Genomic DNA, 24623 nt, shown 5'->3' on the forward strand with positions numbered 1-24623 from the left:
CCCTTAATCTTCTAAACTCCAATGAATACAATCCCAGGATCCTCAGCCGTTCCTCATATGTTAGACCTGCCATTCCAGGGATCATCCGTGTGAATCTCCGCTGGACACGTTCCAGTGCCAGTATGTCCTTCCTGAGGTGTGGGGACCAAAACTGGACACAGTACTCCAAATGGGGCCTAACCAGAGCTTTATAAAGTCTCAGTAGCACATCTCTGCTTTTATATTCCAACCCTCTTGAGATAAGAGACAACATTGCATTCGCTTTCTTAATCACGGACTCAACCTGCATGTTTACCTTTAGAGAATCCTCGACTAGCACTCCCAGGTCCCTTTGTACTTTGGCTTTACTAATTTTCTCACCGTTTAGAAAGTAGTCTATGCTTTTATTCTTTTTGCCAAAGAATTTAACTTGCTCACGTTAAATTCCATCAGCCATTTCCTGGACCACTCTCCCAACCTGTCTAGATCCTTCTGTAGCCTCCCCACTTCCTCAGTACTACCTGCCTGTCCACCTAACTTCGTATAATCGGCAAACTTCGCTAGAATGCCCCCAGTCCCCTCATCCAAATCATTAATATATAATGCGAATAGTTGTGGCCCCAACACTGAACCCTGCAGGACACCGCTCGTCACCAGCTGCCATTCTGAAAAAGAACCTTCTATCCCAACTCTCTGCCTTCTGTTAGACAGCCAACCCTCAATCCATCCCAGCAGCTCACCTCGAACACTATGGACCCTCACCTTGCTCAGCAGCCTCCCCTGTGGCACCTTATCAAAGGCCTTTTGGAAGTCTAGATAGACCACATCCACTGGGTTTCCCTGGTCTAACCTACTTGTCACCTCTTCAAAGAATTCCAACAGGTTTGTCAGGCATGACCTCCCCTTACTAAATCCATGTTGACTTGTTCTAATCAGACTCTGCTCTTCCAGGAATTTAGAAACCTCATCCTTAATGATGGATTCTAGAATTTTACTAATAACCGAGGTTAAGCTAATTGGCCTATAATTTTCCATCTTTTGTCTTGATCCTTTCTTGAACAAGGGGGGTTACAACAGCCATCTTCCAATCATCCGGGACCTTTCCTGACTCCAGTGACTCTTGAAAGATCTCAACTAATGCCTCCGCTATTTCCTCAGCCACCTCTCTCAGAACTCTAGGGTGTATCCCATTGGGGCCAGGAGATTTATCAATTTTAAGACTTTTTAAACTTTTCTAGCACTCTCTCTTTCGTAACGGCAACCATACTCAGCTCAGCCCCGTGACTCCCTTTAATTGTTGGGATATTACTCATGTCTTCCACTGTGAAAACTGACGCAAAGTACTTGTTAAGTTCTCCTGCTATTTCCTTATCTCCCATCACTCCACCATAGCATCCTGTCTCTGAGGGAAAACTATCAATTCCTCCACCAGACCTAGATATAGTCATATCTATGTTACTTTCAGTAAAAGCAAAGAAGCATTTCATGTATCTCCTACTTCCACTAATTTTTTTGGCAGCATCTTAATGCCTATACTGATGGACTAACTATGTTATCTCAGATTTTCACAGTTCAGGAGGACGAATCAGTTACAGTATCAAACAGTGCCAAATCTTTCTTTCCCCAAATGTTTAGTTTGCGGTAGCAGTCTTAACATAGACAGAAAGTTGGCAAAATGGATACAGGAATGATTCATTTAATTCAGGATCAAAACAATGAATGAGGCACACACGTCTTATACAGCAGTATTACATGCCATCCACCAGATGCATTGCAGTAACTTAGCAAAGTTTCTGTGAGAGCATCTTCTGAACCCATAACTTCCATCATTTATGTGGACAAAGTTAGTAAAATGCAGAGGAGTAGCACATCCTGCAAATCCTCCAAGTTGCATACCATCCTTTACTAGAACTATATCGTTGTTCTTTTGCTGAGTCAAAATCCTGACACTCCCTTTCTTACTCCCAAGCACAGCAGCAATTCACCACCAACCTCTCAAGGACATTTAGGGATGGACAATAATGCTGGCGTAGTCAGCAATGTGGACCAAAGAATTAAAAAAAAACGAAACATGCCTGTGATGGACCATCTGATACAGTGCAGAAGGATTTTTCGGTGCACCCACATCTGACCTTGTTACTTCAGAAAGTGAGGTTTATGCCATTTGTGGATTCCATGTCTTGAATCAAAGTGATTGTGGGAAGGTGGGGACTGAGGACAGGGTTTGGGGGTGGATGCAAGGGGTAAGGATACACCACAAAAGGTAGAAGCAAGAGGCCAGCAGGGAAAGCAATGGAGCTATGCAACCATGGGATGGCAGCAGAGAGTATGACATCAAGCAGAAATGAAAGAAAGCGATACTTGGATACAAACTAGAGGGTTTTGAACGTAGCATACTTGTTGAAAAACTGAGAAAATTGAGTGAAATTCTAGTTTTACACCCTGTTCCATATACTTTGCATTAAATTGGTTGGCAGTGAGTTGCATGGGAAGAAGGAGCTAAATAAGAGGAAGAATTATGGTTGGAAACATTGATTTTAAGCATAAAAGTGCACCCAAGAAAGTGTTAAAAGTGTGCCACTTCAGGATTCATATGTATGTGTGAGGTTTCTGACATATTTGAGCAATAGGTGGCATTTAATTTCGAAGCTGAGTGGTCAGATGGATGCAGGGATCCTTGCCAGTCAACCTGCTTTCACTGGTTGGTTGAGCTTTGCCAGTCTCATACAGGCAGATCGGTGGAACACTGCACACAGCAAAGATAATTCTATCAAAGGAAGGAATGGGGGCAGAAAGGGCAGACATTTTCAGGTGAACGTCTTTACTTGCCTCATGGTTTGTTCCATATAATTCAAAGCAAGCTTCCAGATTCAAAGGGAGATTTACAATTGGTTTCAGCATGAAAAGAAACAAGGGGAAAACAGTTAAACTACTTCGAATTAAACAGTGACTACTGTCAAAGTGGAAGAAACAGATGGTCCAAATTCTTCAAGTCTCTGGCTACCCGGTACGAAACCATGTGTTTCTGCCCATCTCACAGCATTACTCCTACAAAACAGATGCCCAGTAATGGAAAATTGCACTTTGAATTAGTCATCCACACTCCAGATGTGTTTTGTGTGCACGTATTTTATACAAATCGATTCTCCATGCCCCTTGGAGCAAATGCCATTATCATGTCATCCTAGAGGGAAAGCTGTGGCACAGTGTCAAAGCATAGTCACAAACTGCGTCCAATGTTTTATTCATGGCACTGAATTAATGCAGATCGATGCCCAAGATAAGCTTTCCAGGAAATCACAGCACTAAATACACACATCGACATGCATGAGCAGCGTGTGACAGGAAAAACAGGCATGAATAAATAGTTACACAGCTCCACAGATTGCTCGCGGACATCACACTCCACATGAGACACACATCATGCATAACAAGCAAGTTACCTGCAACCATACAAAACTCTCAACTCACAGTGAAATGATTTGGTGTTATTTCCATTCAGTATTTATATGGAGAGAAACTTCATTTGGTCCAATGATTAATTACAACAGTTACACTCTTCATATTCACATAATGAATCAGCATTCACACTTGAAATTATTCAGATGCTGTATTTTACAGGCTACAAAATGTATCTTCAATTTTAAAAACAGGTGAGGCATATGCAATATGTTGTCAAGTCCAATAAATTCAGATTAGAGAAGGTTCTTTAAAAAAAGCTGCTACATTTTGAAAGTTTAGTTTCTCATTACAATCTCACACTAATAGTTTAACAATCATAGATGAGCTCACTGCTTTGGAGTCACTTCGAATGAAGTCTTTATTTACAGATAGAAATTCCAATGACATCATTTGTATACCTTGTGATGAGTTTCTTGAATAACTAACAATATCGACATAACCAACTATTTACTATTTTACTGATAGTCAATTCTTGTGATGGACTAAATATAATAAGAGCAAGGATAAAATGCTTACCATCATCACATGTGAAGTCCTGGATTGCCACATCCTGGATAGGAATTTCCTTCAAGAAATAGGGCTTCTGGCAACGAGGGTTTCCGGTGACGATGCGTTTCTTTCTCAGCCATTCACCCAACCAGGCCAAATGACAATTGCAGTTAAAGGGATTGGCTAGCAGATTTCTGAAGAGATCAATGAGGAATTAATCACTGAGGGAATGATGTTAAACGTATAAGTAAATGTATCATAAGTCAACATATAATAAGAAAAGTATTATTCCAAAGTAAGGCTTTTGGCATACCTCGTGTCAGCCTGAAATCTTGTTTAAGATACAGTTCTAAACATGCAGTGAATTTTATTTGAAAAATCATACAAGGTGTAAAGTTGCAAAATCACCACTTACCGTTTAGGTAAATTGCTGTAAATGCAGTCAAATGTTAATAGCTACATGAATAATACATACAATCAAGGCACAATAACCAAAATGATTTTAAACTCAAAATATTTTTAATTGCCCAGCACTGCCATATTGTTGGCATCCTGTAATTTAACAGAGCCCAAACAAATCATAATTCATGGCACATTATCCAATGTAAATACAGGTGAGATTGAACTGGTGTGGATCAGGGTTGAATAGAATTACTAGCATTACTTTCAGTTACATCACCAGTGATAAGATCTCTATTTTTCCATTTATTTTCTATTACAAAACCTTGATTTACGGTCAAAGAATGTAGTACAAGATAAGATTACTGAGGTTGAAAACTGTCAAAGAGAATTGATGCAAATCTAATTAGAAAGTAGTGATTAAGTGACACCAAACTTGGCTTAAGATGCTTGCAGCTTGCAGAAAGAAAGGAATTAATGAGGGCAGCATTTCCATGTTTTATGAAATCGAAACAATAGGACAGATAAACAGAAAATGAATCAAGATTTGAAAAGAACTTGAATGTTCAAAGAGAAGAAAGGATCTTTGATGCAACTTTTCAAGTCTATAAGAAACAAGAGAGAAATACTTAGAAGAGCTCTAATTCCCAGAATCACTGCCATGAAATTGAGCACAAAGAGAAATTGTGAAGCAAATTAAGACCAAGAACTGTGCATGCTGGAAATCGGAAACAAAAACAGATTTGGCTGGAGAAACTCAGCACCATCCGTGGAGAGAAAGCGTAGTCAATGTTTCAAGTCCACTGACCCTTCATCAGAACTCAAACTGTGAAGGACTGACAGAGAAGTTGGAATTTAAAGCTGGAAGAGAGACTTGCTTCAGATGACACGAGTAGGTCATCTAGCCCCTTAAGAGAAAGTGAGGGCTGTAGATGCTGGAGATCAGAGTGCAGAGTGTGGTGCTGGAAAAGCACAGCAGGTCAGGCAGCATCTGAGGAGCAGGAGAATCGACGTTTCAGGCATAAGCAATTGCAGTTGAAGGGATTGGCTAGCAGATTTCTGAAGAGACCAATAAGAGATTAATCACTGACAGAATTATGTTAAACTTATAAGTAATGTACCAAAAGTCAACATATAATAAGAAAAGTATTATTTTCCTGCTCCTTGGATGCTGCATGACCTGCTGTGCTTTTCTAGCATCACACTCTCGAATCTAGCCCCATAAGTCTGTTCAAACATTCAGTGAGACTATGGTTGATCTTGATCTAACTCCAGATGACTACTCTTGCCCTTATTGTTTAATACCTTTGATGTACAAAAAAAAATACCCTCAGTATGATATTTAAAAACAAGAAGTGATAAAGTATCAATCGCTGCTTATGAAAGTACCAAGCTTCCATCAGCTATTGTGTGCAGAAGTATTTCCTAATTGTGCTCCTGAAAATCCTGACTCTAATTATTAGCTCATGCCTCTTCTTCTCGACTTGCCAATTGGCAGATACAGCTTTCCTTTTTCTATCCAATGTTGTTCCCCATAATACCTTACGGTATTCTGAGTTCCAAGGAATTCTTAAATTAAGTAACCACTTGGAATGTAATGTTTGAAATCCAATATGCTTCAGGTAGATTGAAACTCCACTCCTTCCAAAGCCAATATATCCTCGCTGAAGTTGGGTTCCCAGAACTGCTGTAAGCTTTCTATATATGGTCAAACCAGGGCTTTATATTTTTGACACATAGGCTCAACTCCCTTGCATTCCCTTCCTCTAGCTCTAAAGACAATTAATTCTTTTGATTACTTTTTGTATCTGTTTCATGATCTATGTAGACAAGGTACAAAATCTGTTTTGATCTCCACTATTTCTAGCTTTTCACCACTTAGAAAGTATTCTATTCTATTATTTTAGATTTCAGAAATCTATTTTAGTAACACCAACCCAACACTTAATGATGCAGGCTCATACAATACAAAATTGTTACGAGGAAGTTGTTACCACAAATGGGAAATTTTCACACTGTTATGGGGAAATGTTTTTCTGTGATTTGGACTGAAGCACATAGTGCAGCAGTTTAGATGGAACTCAACTTCATATTTCATTGTGCAATAAGTAATCCTGAGGTGTTCAGTGCTGGTGCTAGGTGCCTGAAATGGAAGTAGCTTCTTTCCTTTTATGGTCACACGCCTTATATAATACAAGAATCAGACATGTTGACATTAGAGAATAGCTTTGAGACTCTTTTGAAGGAAGGGACACTTGGATTTGAGCTAAGCTGAGTGGTAACAATTATAAAATCATAAAACAATCAGGAACTATATCTAGTATCCTTGACTTTATTAATATGCGCATAGAGTATGACAACAAGGAGTTCATAACGAATTTAGCTTGGATGCTTTTTAGACTTCACTGAACTAATGTATACAGTTCTGGGTACCACATTATAAAAAAGATGTGAACACACTGGAGAGAGCTCAGAAGTGATTTATAAGCATGGTTCAAGGGATGATAAATTTCAGTTATGAGGATAAATTGAAGAAATTGGTTTGTTCTCCTTGGTGGCTAAGAGGAAATTTCCTAGATGTTTTCAAAATTATGAAAAGGTTGGACAGACTAGATAGGGAGAAACTGTTCCTGTTTGTAAAAGGTTCAAGAACCAGAAAATTAAAGTTATTTGCAAAAGTTGCAAATGAGAGGTGAGAAAACAAAACATTTCCACACAATGAGTAGTCAGAGTATGGAATACACTGTCTAGAGGTGTGCTGGAACAAAGTTCAACTGAGGGTATTGCATGATTATTTTGCTAGAAATATTCTGCAATGATCTGGTGAAGCAGGAGACTAGCAGTGGTAAAGATACTCATTTGAAGAGATGGTACAGACAGGAAAGTGTGTTCAGGAAAGTTTCCTCAAACAATATAAACAGGGTCCTACTTGGGAAGGGGTAAAGTGTGACTTGCTTTTGGGAAATGGGACAGGGCAAGTGACTGAGGTGAGAGTGGGGGAGCACTTTGGGACCAGTAACCATAGTTCTATTAATTTTAAAATAGTTATGGAGAGAGACAAAACTGGTCCACAGGTTCAAGTTCTAAACTGGGGCAAGGTGAATATTGATGGAATTAGACAGGAGCTTGCAGGGTTTGATTGGAGTAGTTTGTTTGCAGACAATGGGACCTCCAGCAAGTGGGAGGCCTTTAAAAGTGAACTAGCTGGAGTTCAAGGTCCATATGTTCCTGTGAAGGTGAAAGGCAAGGTGGGAAGCATCAGAAACCCTGAATGACAAGAGGTTTGACCAGAAGAAAGGAGGTATGACTCAGGTACAGGCAGCTGGCACCAAGGGAATCCCAGGTATACAGGGAATACAGGAGTTTACTGAAGATGGAAATCAGGAGGGTGAAAAGAGGGCATGAAATAGCCTTGACTGAGAAGATTAGGATCAATCCAAAGAGGTTCTTTCAGTATACTAAAGGAAAAAGAATAACTCGAGAGAGAATACAACACGTCAAGGACCAAAGTGAACATGTACACGTAGAACTACAGGAGATGGGCAAGGTCCTCAATGACTATTTCCCCTCTGTATTCATTGTGGAGAAAGACATGAAGACTTGGGAACTTGGGCAAGTTAGTGCTGATATCTTGGGGACAGTCCATATCATAGTAGAGAATGAATGAAGAAATCTCCTGGTCCTGACCAGATATATCTAAGAACACTGCAAGAGACTAGAGAAGCAATTGCAAGGACCCTGGCCGATATTTCTGAATCATTGTTAGCCACAGGGAAGGTCCCGGAAGACTGGAGTGTGGCGAATGTTGTGCCCTTATTCAAGAATGGCTATCAAGAAAAACTTAGGAATTATAGATCAGTAAGCCTAACATCTGTAGGAAGTAAGTTACTTGAGAAGATTGTAAGACATAAGATGTACATGTATTTGGAAAGATAGAGTTTGATTAGGAAAATGCGAAAATGAGGACTGTATATGCTAAGAGTGTGGATGCTCAGAGTTGAGAGTGTGATGCTGGAAAAGCACAGCAGATCAGGCAGCATCTGAGGAGCAGGAGAATCAACATTTCGGGCATAAGTCCTTCATTGGGAAGGCCTCATTCCTGAAGGGCTGATGCCTGAAATATCGATTTTCCTGCTCCTCGGATACTGCCTGATCTTTTGATTATAAATAGTCAGTCTGGCTTTGTGCGTGAGAGATCATGCCTCACACATTTGTTAGAGTTCTTTAAGGAAGTGACCAGGAAGGTTGATGAGGAAAGGGTGGTGGACATAGTCTATATGGATTTCAGTAAGGTTTTTGATAAGGTTCCACCTGGTAGATTGCTCTGGAAGGTTAGATTACATGGAATCCAGTGGGAGTTGGCAAATTGGATGCACAATTGGCTTGATGATAGGAAGCAGAGGGTAATAGTAGAAGGATTCTTGTCAGACTGGAGACCTGTGACTAGTGGAGTGTCTCAGGAGTCGATGCTGGGTCTATTATTGTTTGTTATCTAGATCAACGATTTGGATGAGAACGTCCAAGGCATGATTAGTAAATTTGCATATGACACTAAAATAAGTGGTATCATGGACAGTGAGGAAGGTTATCTGAAATTGCAGCAGGATCTTGATCAGTTGGGGAAGTGGGCCAAGAAATAGCAAATGGAGTTTAATATAGATTAGTGTGAGGTGTTGCATTGTGCACAGTAAAATCAGGGTAGGAGTTTCATAGTGAATGGTCAGGCCTTAATGGAACAGAGGGACCTTGGAGTTCAGGTGCACGGTTCTCTGAAAGTAGTGTCACAGGTAGATAGGGCACTGAAGAAGGCTTTTGGCACACTGGCCTTCATCAGTCAGGGCATTGAATATAGAAGTTGGGAAGTTATGTTGCAGTTATATAGATATTGGTGAGACCACACTTGAAATATTGTTTTCAATTTTGGTCACCTTGCTATACGAAGGATGTTAATAAACTGGAAAGAGTGCAGAAGAAATTTACAAGGATGCTGCCAGGACTCTATGGTCTGAATTAAAGGGAGAGATTGGACAGGCTAGAATGCTTTTTTTCTTAAGAGCATAGGAGACTGAGGGGGGGGATCTTATAGAAATGTATAAGATCATGAGGCATGGATAGGATGAATGCACACAGTCTTTTTTCCCAGGGTTTTGGAATCGAGGACTAGAAGGCATCAGTTTAAGGTTAGAGGGGAAAGAATAAAAGAGAACCTGAGGGGCAACTTTTCTACACAGAGGGTGGTATGCATATGGAATGAGCTGCCAGAGGAAGTGTTTGAGGTGGGTACATTAACAACATTTAAAAGTCATGGACAAATATATGGACAGGAAAGGTTTAGAGAGGCATGGGCAAAGTACAGAGAAATGGGATTAGTGTGGATGGACATTTTGGGCAGCATTGACCAGTTTGAGCTAAAGGGCTTGTCTCTGTGCTGTAGGACTCTATGACTCTATGACATGATGAGCCAACTGTTCTCTTTCTGTGCTGCAAGATTCAGTGGTTCTGTGAAGTCTAGCTAAGATGAACTTTGCTGGGACTGCAATAAGACAGGAATGGATATGATCATGAGGTGGTGGTGCATATCATGACATAAAAATTATGTGTAAGAGATGAGAGGAAGAATGGAATAATCTGTACTAATGAGACGTACTTATAGAGAAAAGTGTGAGATAAAATAGTGTAAAAACATTTATAGAAGACAAGCAAAGTGAGAAAACCATTAGTCACAGGTGAAGGTAAACCATTACAGGCCACAAAACACTAAAAGACACTAAGGTCTCCATCCCTTCCATGTGCAGAATAGAACCCTGAGCCATAACTTTGTGCCAACACAAAGCAGGGACAAATGACATTTCAGGTGCCAAACATTTCCTGTGCCTCTATCACACATTTTCAGTTTAAATGAAACCACACAATCCAGAACATAACACATTATTGGTTGCAGCTCATTCAGCTGTAATTCAATTTGTCAATGAACTTCAGCACATTGTCAAACTAAGCTGAACTAACAAAAAATTAATTCAATCCGAAGATGAAAAGGTGAAGGCACAGCGACTTAAACGCAGATTGTATTTTTTTCCTTAGAAGGGCCATTTCATTTACGTGTCATTTCCAGACCTTCATCACTTATTTGCACGAGCAAATAGGTTTCCCTTTCGAGCTGACAGCCACGCTGATTATACTGATTATATGTCACTTCCAAAAAATGAATTTCCTACTGGAAGTTCCATTGCCCTCAAGAAACTAAACCATCAGCCAGAAAATCCATATAAATGAATAAACATAAAGAACGCTTGTTTTATTGTGTAAAACTAGATCACAAATTAAAATACTTTGGCATACATGCAAAGAACACAAGTCATCAATACCGAAAATGAAGGCCTACTTATTGAAAAGTCCCTCCATCGGTTTCTCATTACACCTCTTAAAAACTTACAATGTAGACAGAGAATGGAGAGTGTCGAATGCTCCTGGAGAAATGGTGGTAATCTGATTGTCATAGAGAGAGAGCAGGCGAACAGAACTCAGGCCTGTGAACGTGTTATTGCTGACACAACCAATTTTATTGCTCCTCAGCATCCTACAAGACAGAGAACAGAATTATTACAATATGATCAAAGGAAGCATTATACAAGGAACAACCCAGCCTGTAGACAGTGTCAAAAACTGTAGCGCTTCACAGTCAGAAAGTAAATATTAGTTCAAATGAAATTGCTCAAAGATTTGAAAACGTAAAATGTGTTACAAAATATCTCAAGGTATTTGTAGAAATTGCAATAATCCTCAGTCTCCATGTTGACATTGATGTTACTTTACTGAGATAAATTACCATATGGATTGGAAGAAGCCACAGGACTGCATGAATATCAGAGAAATTCAGGAATAGCTGAGTATGTTGGATTATACGAGCAGAATAACTTCATGACATTATCTGTGGATTTTTAAAAAAAACTGTGCTTTGGAATTAACTCATGCCCTAAAGCACATATGGTTCTGCTGAGACACTGCAGGATCACAGCACCTTAGTAAAAACACTTCTGTATTTCTATAAAAGATAAAGCAAGTAATGCTTCAATGCGGCAATATTTACATCTTGCACCAGGAGAACTAAATTTCTTATTGCCAACTCCTTCCTATTCTACAGCTGTAATAATAAGTCAACTGTTCAGTTCACACCAACAAAACTTCAGCCCTTCATCAGCTTAACTGTCCCAAAGCTTTCTAATACATGCTTTGACCTTTTGCTCGCTATCTGAGCTTAACTAGATGCATCTTTATGGCCAGAAGGCTAAAGGATTAATGGCAATGACATTTGTAAACTCAGCATTAATTTTTTTGCAGTTTAGGCATTTCAAAAGTCTTAACCACTGTTACAGCTGAAGCAAACTATTTCCTCATTCAGGAAACTATTCGTGGCTACAGCTGCCTTCATGACATAATCCGGACCTTTTTTGATACCTGTTCAAGGGATGTTGCACTAGCATTTATTTCCATCCCTAGCTGCCCAGACAGAAGTTACAAGTCAACTACACTGTTTTTGGACTGGACTCACATGTAGGCAAGACTAGGTAAAAATTGCACATTTGCTTCTCTAAGAGGCATTCATGTTTTTTTATATAATACATCACTTGACAATAGTTACACAATCACCATCAGGCTACATTTTAATTTCAGATATTTTACTGAATTCAAATTTAAATATCTAACACTGTGAGGTTTGGACCTATGTACCTAAAACATTAGCCTAGCCTTCTGGATTACTAGGCTAATAACATTACCACGACCCTGTCACATCACCATCAGTTCAGTCACAGTGAGTGAAGAAGTTATTCATTGACTGTTTTCTGTAATTTTCTTAGTTCTTCTTTAGACAGCACCAACCTAAGCTGAGGTGTAATTTCTGACTGTCAGCTGCTCTCTCAACTTATGACAGCCAGCAGCTAGAACAACAAGGGTTTCAGATATATGGGAACTTCAATACTTCCAAGTTCCCTTTTAATTCACCCAGCTAATACATCTCACTAAATAGGCATGCTTATCAAAATAAAATGAATGGAAACTGTTTCATTAGTTGTTAACAAATGGTGTTGTTTTATTAACCCTGGAGGCAGGCTAGTTGCTGGAGGCATGTTTAGTCAGGTAGAAAATTAAGGGGTGGAGATGCCTCATTGCCATTCTGACTTTGTCCAATTAAGCTCCAGGCAGAAAGTATCAAGGACAGCTTTCCCACCCAGAGGCCAATTGAGGCCTTTAAGACAACACTTAAGTCAGGGCTTCTCAAAGTGAGGGAAAGGGAGTGCTCGTGGTCTAGGTGAAGTCGCAAGCTGGAATTTTGGATCACATGCCCTGAGGCAGTAATGGCTGACCCTCTTCTCCTTACTCTCTTAGGTTCTTTCTTCTAGCCCCAGACTCACTGAGGAATCATGATAAGTTTCAAGCCTCAAAATGGAGAAGGATTTGGGAAACACTGACATAAAAGAGTTGTATCCTTATACTGCTATTATTCTACCAATGGCAGGGCACATGCCATGTATACTGACCACATAACAAACCTTGTTGGGTCTGTCTACAATGTCATATGAGGGTGGTGTTACCATGGAGCCAAACATCCGAAAGGGGGCCCAAGGAACCCATTCCCCTTCCTTTCTATTAACACCCCTCCCCGAACACATTTTCTCTCTGCAACATTTATTGTGCATCATTTACCTTTCTCTAAAGCCTCCATTGATGAGGCACAGACCTCAGTGGAGCATTAGCAGGTGTTAGTGCTCTCAGTGGTGCTTTTGATATTGGAGAGTTGCCAGCCTCTGAATCATAACCACTTTAGGTGTCGGATCTTGTGCCACATTAGATGGCTGGGCACTTTGATCTCACCAGAAGAATGGGGAACATCAGAGGCAGTTGGGCATTTTATTCATCGAGCCTGCCCAAGATCCTATCTGGAGGCCTGGAGCTTTGCTGTGTGTGTCATAATCCATCTATTGAAGCAAATCATGTCAAAAAATGCATGATTCAAAATTATGTACTCTTGCTCACACCTGATATCAAAATGAAAATGAAAATGGTTCTTAACAAATCAGAAACACAAATTAGTTAGAAGAATAGGTCATTCAGCCCTTCAAGCCTGTTCCACCATCCACTATGATTATGGCTGATCTGATTGCAGTCCCAACCATAACCTTTGACTTCTTTGTTGGTTGGAATCTACCTACAGCTGCCTTAAAAATATTCAATAACTCAGCCTCCACCGCTCTCTGGAGGAGAGAGTTCATGTCACTTCAAGAGAAAAGAAAGTTCTCTTCATCTCTGTCTTAAGTGGGGAAAACATTTTACTTCAAAACTGGGTTGCCTAGTCTTGGTTTCTCCCACACAGGAAACAACCTTTCTATCCAGTCTGTCAAGTCCTCTTAGGATCCTGTAAATTTCAATAAGATCACCTCTCATTCTTCTAAACAGCACGAATACTGGTCCAGCCTGTCTAACCTTTCCTCATAAGGTAAATCCTTCTATTCCATGTATCTGTTGAGCAAACACTCTTTGAATTGCTTCTGACACAATTATTTCCTTTCTTAAATATGGAGACTAAACTGTATACAGTACTCCAGATGTGGTCTCACAAAAGCCTGATACAAGTCTAGCAAAACATTCTTACCTTTATATCCCAGCCTCCTTACAATAAATTACAACACTTACTTGTCTTCTTAATCATTTGCTGTACTTGCATACTAATTTTATATGATTCAAGAACTAGGTTACCCAGATCCCTCTGTAACTCAAAGTTCTGCATTTCTCTTCATTTAAACAATACACTATTTTCTAATCTTTCTGCTAAAGTGGACAAATTCACATTTTCTCACATTCAACTCCATCTATTAAAATGTATCTACTCATTTAACCTCACTCACTTCGAGCAAATAAAAGTTAACAGTAAGATTCTTGCAAAGCATTGTAAAGTATTGCAAAGTAATAAGCAATTTAGAAGGAAAGTGTTTGCATTTAAAGGCTGGAATTTTTGCTCCCACGTCAAGAATTAAAATCATGAAAGGCTCAAACTCAATCACCAAATTTTCAAAAAAGTGTCCTGCAATGCTTCTTCTGGGTGTGGGTTGGAGGTTAAATGGAATCAGAAAGAGTACAGAGGCAATCACATGGGCTTCTGGGTGATTAGATGGGCTGTGGGATATAACTGGTATAAAAATCTAAGCATTCATCCCAGTTTCCAAAAAACCAATTTTAAAAACCCTCCTTCACTCATAACTGCTCATATTCTGCCACTCATATCTTCCATACCAAACTATGGTGTCTGTGTACTCCCGTGGCATTGTGCTCTCCATGCCAACCAGTGCCCCAAGACCACTCTCATGAATATTCATTTCCTCCATATTAATCTATGTCCCTTCATGTGCTTTCTATGTGCTATGCCAAAAATACCCCCACCAACCATCTTTTGCCCGACACCGTAAATGTCAACTCAAACATCATTAAGAAGACCTCAGAACCCATGCTGAGATGAAAAAAAACATTCTAAGTGCCTGCCAATGAATTTATTTTTCTGAAAAATTCCATTCATTAAAAACCTATACACCATATTTAGTTATCTTCAGCTGCTTAATTACTTCTAAAAACAAGCATTTATATTTACAACCCCATTTCAAAGACCTGATAATCACTTGCAATCATCAATCAAACTGGGAACTGACTGGCATTCCATTGTGATGATAGTTTTGATATCAGTCCTAGAACAGAAATCACATAATCCCTTTGGGTTATGTGTCATCAGACAGAGTAAAACATTAGGCACGTTTTTTAACACTAGAAGTGACTTAAGGTTACTAAAGTTGACAACTTTTCAATAGCTCACTCGACAATTCCAATGAACTTATCTCGTCTTTGCACACATACATCTCTATATTACTAAAACCACACGTAACAGATATGTCGCAAAGGTTACCTCACCTCTCTCAAAGGGCTCCTAACATCTCCCAAAGGTGTCCATGGACCCTTCCAAAAGAGTACACTACCTCATTAAATAACTTGGGCAGTTTTGGACTTTCTTCTAATTGGTCAAAAACCCACAAGGCATGTTTTTGACATCTTACAAGTAAAAATTGGATCTGTTTGAAGGAAATTGCATTTTTACATGTGCAGTTGCCTTCATCTTACCCTGACAAAAATGATAACTGCTAGGTCCAGACACACGACTTTGGCAATCGGAGCCCTGGGAATATTTCAAATGGTGACACCCTTCAGCATTAAGAAAATTCTGGCCATGTACTCCCTCACCAGGTCTCCAAAATTACAATGAATTGATTCCTTTCAATGTGTTGTTATATTGGGCAAAGGCAACAGTTAGCTTTGCATACAAGGAAACAAATGATAGAATGATGAATTAATCTGTGCTGTTGGAAATAAAGTTAACCAAACATGAGGTGCACTTCCCATTTGCAATTTTTATTTACCTGAGCAACCAGAAAAGGTCCCAAGTTTAATAATGCATTTAAAATACAGTTTTTCCTTGTTACTGCACTGAAATAACAACATTGAAGATTTTAATTCACAAATTTTTGATTCAGGAGCAAGTTTGTGAGTAACTGAGCCAAGCTAATACCAATGAATACTCCCATTTGATTCAACATGAAACACTTTTATTTACAAAGTACTATAGACAATCGATTTAAGTCAACCAATTTCCATCATCCTACTGGTTTTAACGTGTCACACTTTCCTGGGTTCCATTCAGCAAAGGATGACTTGTGCAGAAGCATGCATGCACAAAAGTCATGTTCTCATAAGTAGGTATGCTGCTTTCAATAAAAAAAGGCAAGTGGGTGGCACAGTGGCCCAGTGCTTAGCACTGCTGCCTCACAGCACCAGAGACCTGGGTTCAATTCCCACCTCAGGAAACTGTCTATGTGGAGTTTGCACATTCTCCCTGTGTCTGTGTGCGTTTCCTCCCACAGTCCAAAGATGTGCAGGTTAAGTGAATTGGCCATGCTAAATTGCCTGTAGTGTTCGATGAAGGGGAATGGGTCTGGGTGGGTTGCTCTTTGGAGGGTCGGTGTGGACTAATTGGGCCAAAGGGCCTGTTTCCACACTGTAGGGAATCTAATCTAATCAAGTGCACTAATTCTGCTAAAATCTGAATAGAAATTTAAAACTGCATTTTGTACCTCCAGCACACCGTCTGTGATGCTAATTTCTGTGACATTATTATCACTTGATTGAGTGTTCAAATAATGTAAACCATTGTATAGGAAGAATAAATAAGGTCACCACTTTCAAGGTACCTATTAAAAATTAAACAAGTTTATTTCCTGGTTAACTGTAAACTTTGCTAACTCCTTTATTTTTATTGAGCGCTGATCTTCAGAATGCATGCATGTTACCTAAACCAATGGAAAAACTTGGGAAAGGTATCCAAGGGGATAATGATCATGTCCATTATGAGACTGTTTTATTCAGGTGAAAAAACTGAATGCAAACTCAGGAGGCAGTTATTACAAACTACAATAGGGACTTTGTTCAGTTGTGTAAAATGGAGAATTAAAAGCAGAACTGTTTTACTTACAATGTTTTAAGACTGTCCAATCCTTTGAACATTTTGCGGTGCACAGTTTCCAGGCGGTTACCTGTCAGTAACAATTCATTCACACCGCTAGCTCCCTCGAATGCACCCTCCTCAATATCTGTAATCTTATTATTGCTCAAGTTTCTAAAAGACAAAATATAGAAGAAATTCAGTAAGTTACAACCTGAGTTGAAAGTGTTCACCTGAACTGAACTTAAATATCAGTTTGCAGCATGCAAGCTTTGCCTTATTTGGATAGAGAAAGCAAATATTTCATGAAAGGCATTTTCTTCACTTAGTAATCTGCTGGACATTTCAAAGGCCAACAGCACAGTGTCTCAGTGGTTAGCACAGCGTCAGGGACCCGGGTTTGATTCGCGCCTTGAGCGACTGTATGTGTGGAGTTTGCACATCTTCCCTGTGTCTGTGTAGGTTTCCTCTGGGTGTTCTGGTTTCCTCCAACAATCCAAAGATGTGAAGGTCAGGTGAATTGGCCGTGCTCAACTGCCCATACTGTTAGGTGCATTTGTCAGAGGGAAAATGTAGGGAAACGATTCTGGGTGGGTTACCCTTTGGAGTGTCGGTGTGGATTTGTTGGGCCGAAGGGCCTGTTTCCACATTGTAGGGAATCTAATCTAAAACATAAACTAGATTCTGTGAACATAATCAGATAGTACAGTGAAGCCTGCCTCTCCCTCACAAACACATTGGAAAGGACTTTATATCCTCTGACAGAACACAATTCTGAAGTACTGGTGATGTACAATGTTGGAATTTGGAGCAAGTTGACAACAAGATTAAAATGCTTCATTTGTCCTAAGCACTGTTTTTAATGCCCAAGTCAGGAAGTGAACACCAAATTTAAATTCTTACTGATACTCAAACAGTAGTTCATATTGATACCAAGGTCAGTTATCTAAAACAGCTTTTTGCCATCTTTTTCTTTCAAAAAATATATTGAACCTATCAGAAGTATTGATGTTCTATATATAGTTAAAGGGGACTGTTATTTTGGGGCTGTTACAGAGGAAGTTATGGAAGATTGTTGAACTTGTGCTTGGCTGGCTGTATCTGGCAGTCCCTCTGTGCCAGCACAAGAGGTCAGCTGGCTGAATGTGAAATCTTGAGAGATGCCGGTGCTTGACTCATGAAGAGCTGCTTTTGGCAGCAGCTTAGCACACAGGAGCAACCTGCCAACTCCAATCCGCCTCACTATTCGTGCTATTACAGGTCACTTGTGTAATTGTCTTAATTAATGTCTTTCACAAAACAGAGCTGACAGAGATGGGAGCTGCTCACCAGCTGCACCGAGGAAAACTGTCGGAAAGTTCAACTCACATTTTACGGAGCTGAGGGAGTTTCTTGAAGATCCCAGTGGCTTCCAACACTGTAAACTCATTGTTATTAAGGCGCCTAAAATGTTCAAGTGAAAAAATAAATAAGTTAGAAAAATATCTTCCTAAGTGCATTTGTTAACCTAAACTTTTCACACTTCAAACCTGTAGTTTCTCCAACATGAACCTGATCCTTCCTTTCAGGTAGATTTGATCAATATAGTGTTGTACAATGCAACCAGCCAGGTATTGAATACAGGGAGAAAGGGAGGATTGCAAATTGATTACAGTGTCACTCTCACTTTCAAATGGAAAATTGAATCATGCGTCCTTCTTTCAGGAACACAAAGGAAATGTGAAACTGAATAAAGATTTACTTAGGACCATGGAATTGATTTACATCAACGCTAATTGTGAACATGAGGCAGAAATGGACCACTCCAATTACAGAACATGTGACAGTTGTCATAGCACCTCGATTTGTCACTGTTAGTTTTGATTGAATTACCATTATCCTTGAAGAATGAGCACTGCAGAAATGATTAAATTCAAACCCCTCTCAGATAACAACTTTCTCTCTTCTCCCAGAGTTTTTAAACCCAATGCTGATCTTTACTTGGTAGCAGTCTCAGCGTTTGCTAAGTACACATTTTGATGAAAGTATTCATTATCCATTTGACAGGTTGGCTTTACAGAGGACGGTTCACAACTTTCAACAAAATTATATTTTCCAGCTGAAGACACCAGGATGTGATGAGGAGCAGGCATCCTGGCTGACAATCCATTATCCTAGTCCAGTCTGAGATCCAGTAAAAATTACCAAAACCCATCTTCATGCCTCAGTTCCATGTCCCACCTTGTGGTTGCCAATAGAACACATGGGACCAAAAGCTTCAAGTACAGGGCCTGAAATACAAGGCCTTTGATAACAATTAAAATTGGACCACTCAATTTATTTCCGTGAAAGGAAAATACTTCTGCAAAAACAGAAGAACAGCTGCAACTGGAATATATGCATTGTGTGTTACACTGCAATATTTCCAGCTCAGACATATGTGTTTTTGTTTTGAAAGACAGAAATAGGGCATGAGATTCAGCCCATTCAATTTGTAACCTACATATGTTTCTTCCTGAGAATCACATGAGCTACATCAGCCATTCCTATGGGTTGTACATTTGGTATGCTGTCCCTGTGTGTTATACATTGGGCATGCTTTCCCTATGAGTTATACATTGAGTATGGGGTTCCTGTAGGTTATTCATTTCATATGCTAGCCCTGTGGATTACATGTTGGGCATGCTTTCCGTGTAGGTTACATACTGGCCAATGCTGTCAGTGTGGCTTATACAATGGGTGAACTATTCTCAGTACATCAACTCCCAAACAAGACCCATAGCATCCAGCTCTGAGTCACAAAGGCCAAACCAAGAAATTGGTTTCCATATTACTTAATGTCTCTCAATAATGCAGACATAAAACTTCATTCAGGTTTTAATAACTTGACACCTTATGCACACAGGATCAATAGAAAATAATGGTTTATGGTTAACAAGATCACCCTCTGACAAAAGCCATGGCCACTACTTTTTAAATTCTATTGCATCTACAAAGCTTAGCTGACATCAGCACAGTTGCTAACAGACATCTAGGCAATTAATTTTCCCCTTTTTTTCCTAATGATCATGTGGCAACTGACAACCCATCTCCCATGAGAGTTCCCTCTTTCTTTCAGCGCAAGGGATGTCTGAAGTGATTTTCTAAATAAAAGCTAGTCTTTTATTTCACTAACAAAGTGTAGATTAGAAAGACTAGGCACATGAGTGATGAGAAGTAAGCTTGCTCTGCCAACTTACAACTCTGCAGTGTACTGAGGGATGTGATCAGGTATTTTCGTAAGTCTTTGATTGGAGCAGTCCACTGTGGTTCCCTCACATCGACACTTTTCAGGACAAGCAAGATCCAGGAAGCAGTCTCCGCTGAGTTTGGATCTGTAATCCTCTGTGCCTGCAGATTATTTGAGTCAAAATATGCAGATTATTCACATCAGCAGACCGAAAAGCAGACATTTTAACAGGAGAAGTGGAAATATGCAAAGAGACTCAATTAAAAGCAAGACAGGGAAATCTTGGGTAGATTTTACAAAGACCATACAAAAAGCAAAACTAAAATACTATAGCTGGATCTTGAACTTTATCACACAGTAAAGCCAAGATCCAAAAGAGTAGGTGTAAAATTTACAGGTTAACCTTTCAATGCAGGCTCCTTCTGATGCAATTTCTATTACAAAACTAATGGCCTTTTCACTATTCCTGTAGCTAGCTCATAATGTTGCTAAGCCAAATCTAATTCAATTTAGTGCTCCCACCTGAGCCATTCATTTGAAATAGTGAATGGAATTCCAAAGACTAAACACTTCCAGATCCACAGTAACACATCTGCTACATTCATTACATTTGTTTTTTCACTTGTTTTTATTTCTTCTTACATTTAATCTTGTCTGTCATTTTATCCACTTTATTATAAGAAAATTTCAAATCAGCAATGACCTCAACACAAATATCATCAAATTGGTCTCTAGCTCTCAAAGCCTCTGTCGGTAGAACTACCATCCTGAGCTTTATTGGCCTTTGATCACAGGCGTACGGCACACTGCCTCTCCCTAGACACTCCTATTGTTTGTAGCTTGACATGCTGTAGAAGGCAGACGTGACGCTCCATGGTGCTTGACAGAACCATGTTTTATTCGTACCTTGCAACCACATGGTTAGATCAAGCACAACGGAAAATCCCGCTGAGTTTCAGAACTGCATCAGCTAGGCCAGGTAAAAGTGGGAGGGAAAATAGTAGAGGAAAGAAGTAGAGCATTCTACAGTAAGAGGAATAGAATGTATCTGTGGGGTGCTGGGGTTCAACAGCATTAGTAAAAACAAGGGGAACATTCTATTTCCACTTTCAGTTACTGTTCAGCTGGACAACTATAATGAATTATATGCTGAACATATACAATACACGTGCCTACATGAAAGAATAATGCTTTCCAGTTGGATATGTCTCTAATTCAGGATTAGAGCCAACGAAGTCACTTCAAAAACCAGTTATGTTGGGGCAGATGAAGGACATGAAGATATGGGGAAGGGAAGGGGGCACCTGTGATTAAGTGCTGGATGGTTACTAATGGGCTGATAACAGGTTTGAGTGTGGGGCATCAAGACAGGAGTATAAAGGAAAGAAATAAGTGCTGGGGGAATGGGGGAAGGGATGATGGAGAGGGAAATGTGCAAGAGGTGGAGGTGGAGGGGCAGTATGTTGGTAGAGAATATTGGACCAGATCTGAAAGGAAGAGGTGAAGGTGGCAGAGGTAACGTATCAGGTAGCACACAAATTTGTACTTACAGCCAAAATGGTGAATTCCTGCAAAAGGTAAAGAAGCAGAGAAGGAAAAGAGAGACAGAGCGATTGCATTTATATTGCTGAAAGCAAAGAAAGCAGCCAATCCACTTGAGCTTAGACTCTGCAGAAAATTCACTATTAATTAGTTTGTGTGTGTAGATATATATATATAATTCATTGCAAGGATAACCTTATCTATTAGATTGTACCCAGGTAGAATACAGTACTAAAGGGAACCAGCCAGATAAGAGACCTAAAACCTCTCAAGGAAAAATTTCACTGTGCCATTACATTGAAGTCCCTATCAATCAATAAGTTGAACTTATTGAACTATGAGCTGGATTTTATGACCTTAATATGGGTCCTTCCCACCATATGGAAAACTGTCAGAAAGCTCCTATTGTTTCCGTGAAGGAATTCTGATAGGATTTAGGTGGCCATCATCAGGTCTTCCTTGCGATTTAGAAACCTGATGGCGAAAGTCCTGCTCACCAGGAACTGTCAACCAATTAAAGGTAGACAGCATCCAATTGTCTGTCAGCGCCATCAAAGGGGAGTGGCTGTGGATGGTAATACACCCATCAAAGGCCTAGGATCATTCAGGAACCAGACCACTTGATAGGTGACAGCAGGTTTGGTATTGCAGGGAATGGGTCAAAGATGTGTGTGTGTGTGTGTGTGTGTGTGTGTGTGTGTTGGGGGTGTGGGGGGGGGGGTGGGTGGGATAGGGGATGTATTAGATGGATGGGCTAGTCGGTTGCCTTTTGAAAGAGGTATTCACTGGCAAACCTTAACAGAGTTTCTGAGAGATCTTCAGGAGGCACACAAAACCCATGCTATCCAAAGCTACCACTAAATCCTGGTGACATCACTAATAATTGCTTTTAAATGGCTTGCTAATGAGCTTCGGAAAACCACAGAATGGTGTTTCTGCAGCAGCCCATTCCTCCTGTTGACTTAAACCTTCTTTTATTTGCCTGTTGGACGTGGGTGTCGCTGGCTGGGCCAGCATTTTTAGTCTGTCCCTGGTTGCCCTTGAAGAGGAGGTCAGCTGTAGGTGGGATCAGAGTTCCTGCTCGCAGGAATGACAGCTACTGCCTTCCCTGTGAGTATGTTGTTCTGCCCATTGCCTAGTCCCCTCTTACGGGATCCTTCAATCTGGCCCTACATATGTTCATAAATAATGATGAGAAACACGAGGGGTTTTCTCAAATAAATGTAACTTTCCCAAAGCTGTTGGACATATTAATTAAATTTACCATCCAAGTTTTTAATCATTACTGTATACTTAGAAACAATTCCTTACATCCGAATAAATTTGTGCTTAATTAAAGTAGTTCCTATTTTTAGCCTCAGCGTTTTTTTAGTGTTATTCACTCACTGAACATGGACATCGCTGACTCAGCCAGTATTTGTTACCCATCAAGGGCCCTGGGGAAGGTGGTGATAAGGGAAGTTTGCTTGAGAATTGATTCTTCAAACAGTTGGTGTTTTGATTGGTTCACACATATACATGGCATTCTATCTAACGTGTCAGCCTGTTTGGACAATACTGCATTCATACAGATATACTACACTTTACCAAATGACATGTAAGTAGGAGGGAAAATGGCTGGAAAGTTGCAGGGAAGTTTGAATGGGAACATGGCACCTCCATTCATTATAGTATCAAAAGCATCGTTATACAGTTGCCAAAGGTACGAAAATGGAACTAAAGGTGATTCTACAATCCAGCACTCCTAGCAGGAAGTCTCCTTCATAGGTAAATCTTTTCAGGAAGTGGTTGGTGGGATTGACTATGATTTTCCAAGACTAGATTCCTCTCAAGTGCTGCTAGTCATGTGGAGTATCAGCAATCACAGAATTGCCCCTACTGTCTGCTTGGTGTATTCCCACTTGCGCAGCACTGGTTAAAAATGCCCAGGTCTGAATTCTCTTTGGCGCTTGTTACAGCAACATGTATAATGGGAATGCTGTATTGTGTTGTGCGTATAATGTATTGAACTTGCTACACTGATTCTCATCCATAATAACAGGAAGTACTGCACGGTCAAGGGTGCCATCTTTTGAATAAGTTGTGGAAAATAATGTGACAGCATTTTGGGCAAGAGAAGGGGCATGATCACTGGTGTTCTGGTCAATATTACTGAAAAAAAGGAGTCTGTGCAAATTCCTACAATATGACAGTGACTATACATCAATAGAAGTACTTCTTTGCTGGAAAGTGCTTTGCAACATCTTAAGGTTATTACAGGTACTATATAAATGCAAGACTTTTCCGATTACAACACTGTACAATGTGCTTTCAATCCTCAACGCACCAGCGAATGTTTTACTGTCAGCCAATCCCTGAGGGAAATCACATCAAGGTCACATGCAGTTAGCTGCAGAAAGGGTTAAGCAGATTGTAGAAATTCTCCAGATGACTGTGGAATGGACCTGTCATGAATCAAAAGAGATCTTCTTCTACACTCTTCACAGATGACAGATTTTGATGAAGAAATAGACGTATACATTTTTAAAAAATCTATATTGAAAGTATTTTCAACAGCTCTGTACCAAAATCCCAGTAAATTACCCACCTAAAACTAAACTATCACCGAAGTAAGAATGCTCTAATAAACATAGCCTGAAGGGAATTTACAAGAAAAATACTTCTCTTAAGGGGATTAAAATACATTGCAGTTCATCACCAAAAACAGATCCAACATTGACAGAGCTTCTGTTAATTCAACATCCTGCAAAGATACAGGAACTTTAATGTGGAAAAGTGTCCAAAGACACTTCAAAGTAGTAAAATAAAAGAATGATGAGCCAGAAAGGCGAAATATTAAAGCAAAAAGACAAAAGCTTGGTCTTAGATGTGATTTAAGAGGTTTTAAAATCATGGAAAGAAATGGATTTAGGGAATGAAAGAAATCCAGACAATGGATTTGGCCAAATTAATGGTCCTGGTGATGGGAAAAATCTGATTGGGTGAGGGTCAAGCATGTGCAGGAAGTGC

The 24623-nt window shown here is 39.8% G+C and overlaps 1 protein-coding gene across 1 annotated transcript in view; it reads right to left on the reverse strand.

Moving 5' to 3' along the window:
* The window catches only part of slit2 (slit homolog 2 (Drosophila)), a 462208-nt gene that overhangs the window by 100794 nt on the left and 336791 nt on the right, over positions 1–24623 (reverse strand). Inside the window, exons 15-19 of the mRNA XM_060825295.1 lie at positions 20083–20233; positions 18233–18307; positions 16895–17038; positions 10763–10906; positions 3958–4124 (exon numbers count right to left, since the gene is read on the reverse strand). Of these exons, the coding sequence (XP_060681278.1) occupies positions 3958–4124; positions 10763–10906; positions 16895–17038; positions 18233–18307; positions 20083–20233 (681 nt within the window). The remainder of the gene's footprint in view (positions 1–3957; positions 4125–10762; positions 10907–16894; positions 17039–18232; positions 18308–20082; positions 20234–24623) is intronic.

This window comes from Hemiscyllium ocellatum, chromosome 1, assembly GCF_020745735.1.
Source record: "Hemiscyllium ocellatum isolate sHemOce1 chromosome 1, sHemOce1.pat.X.cur, whole genome shotgun sequence".
Lineage (NCBI taxonomy): Eukaryota > Metazoa > Chordata > Chondrichthyes > Orectolobiformes > Hemiscylliidae > Hemiscyllium > Hemiscyllium ocellatum.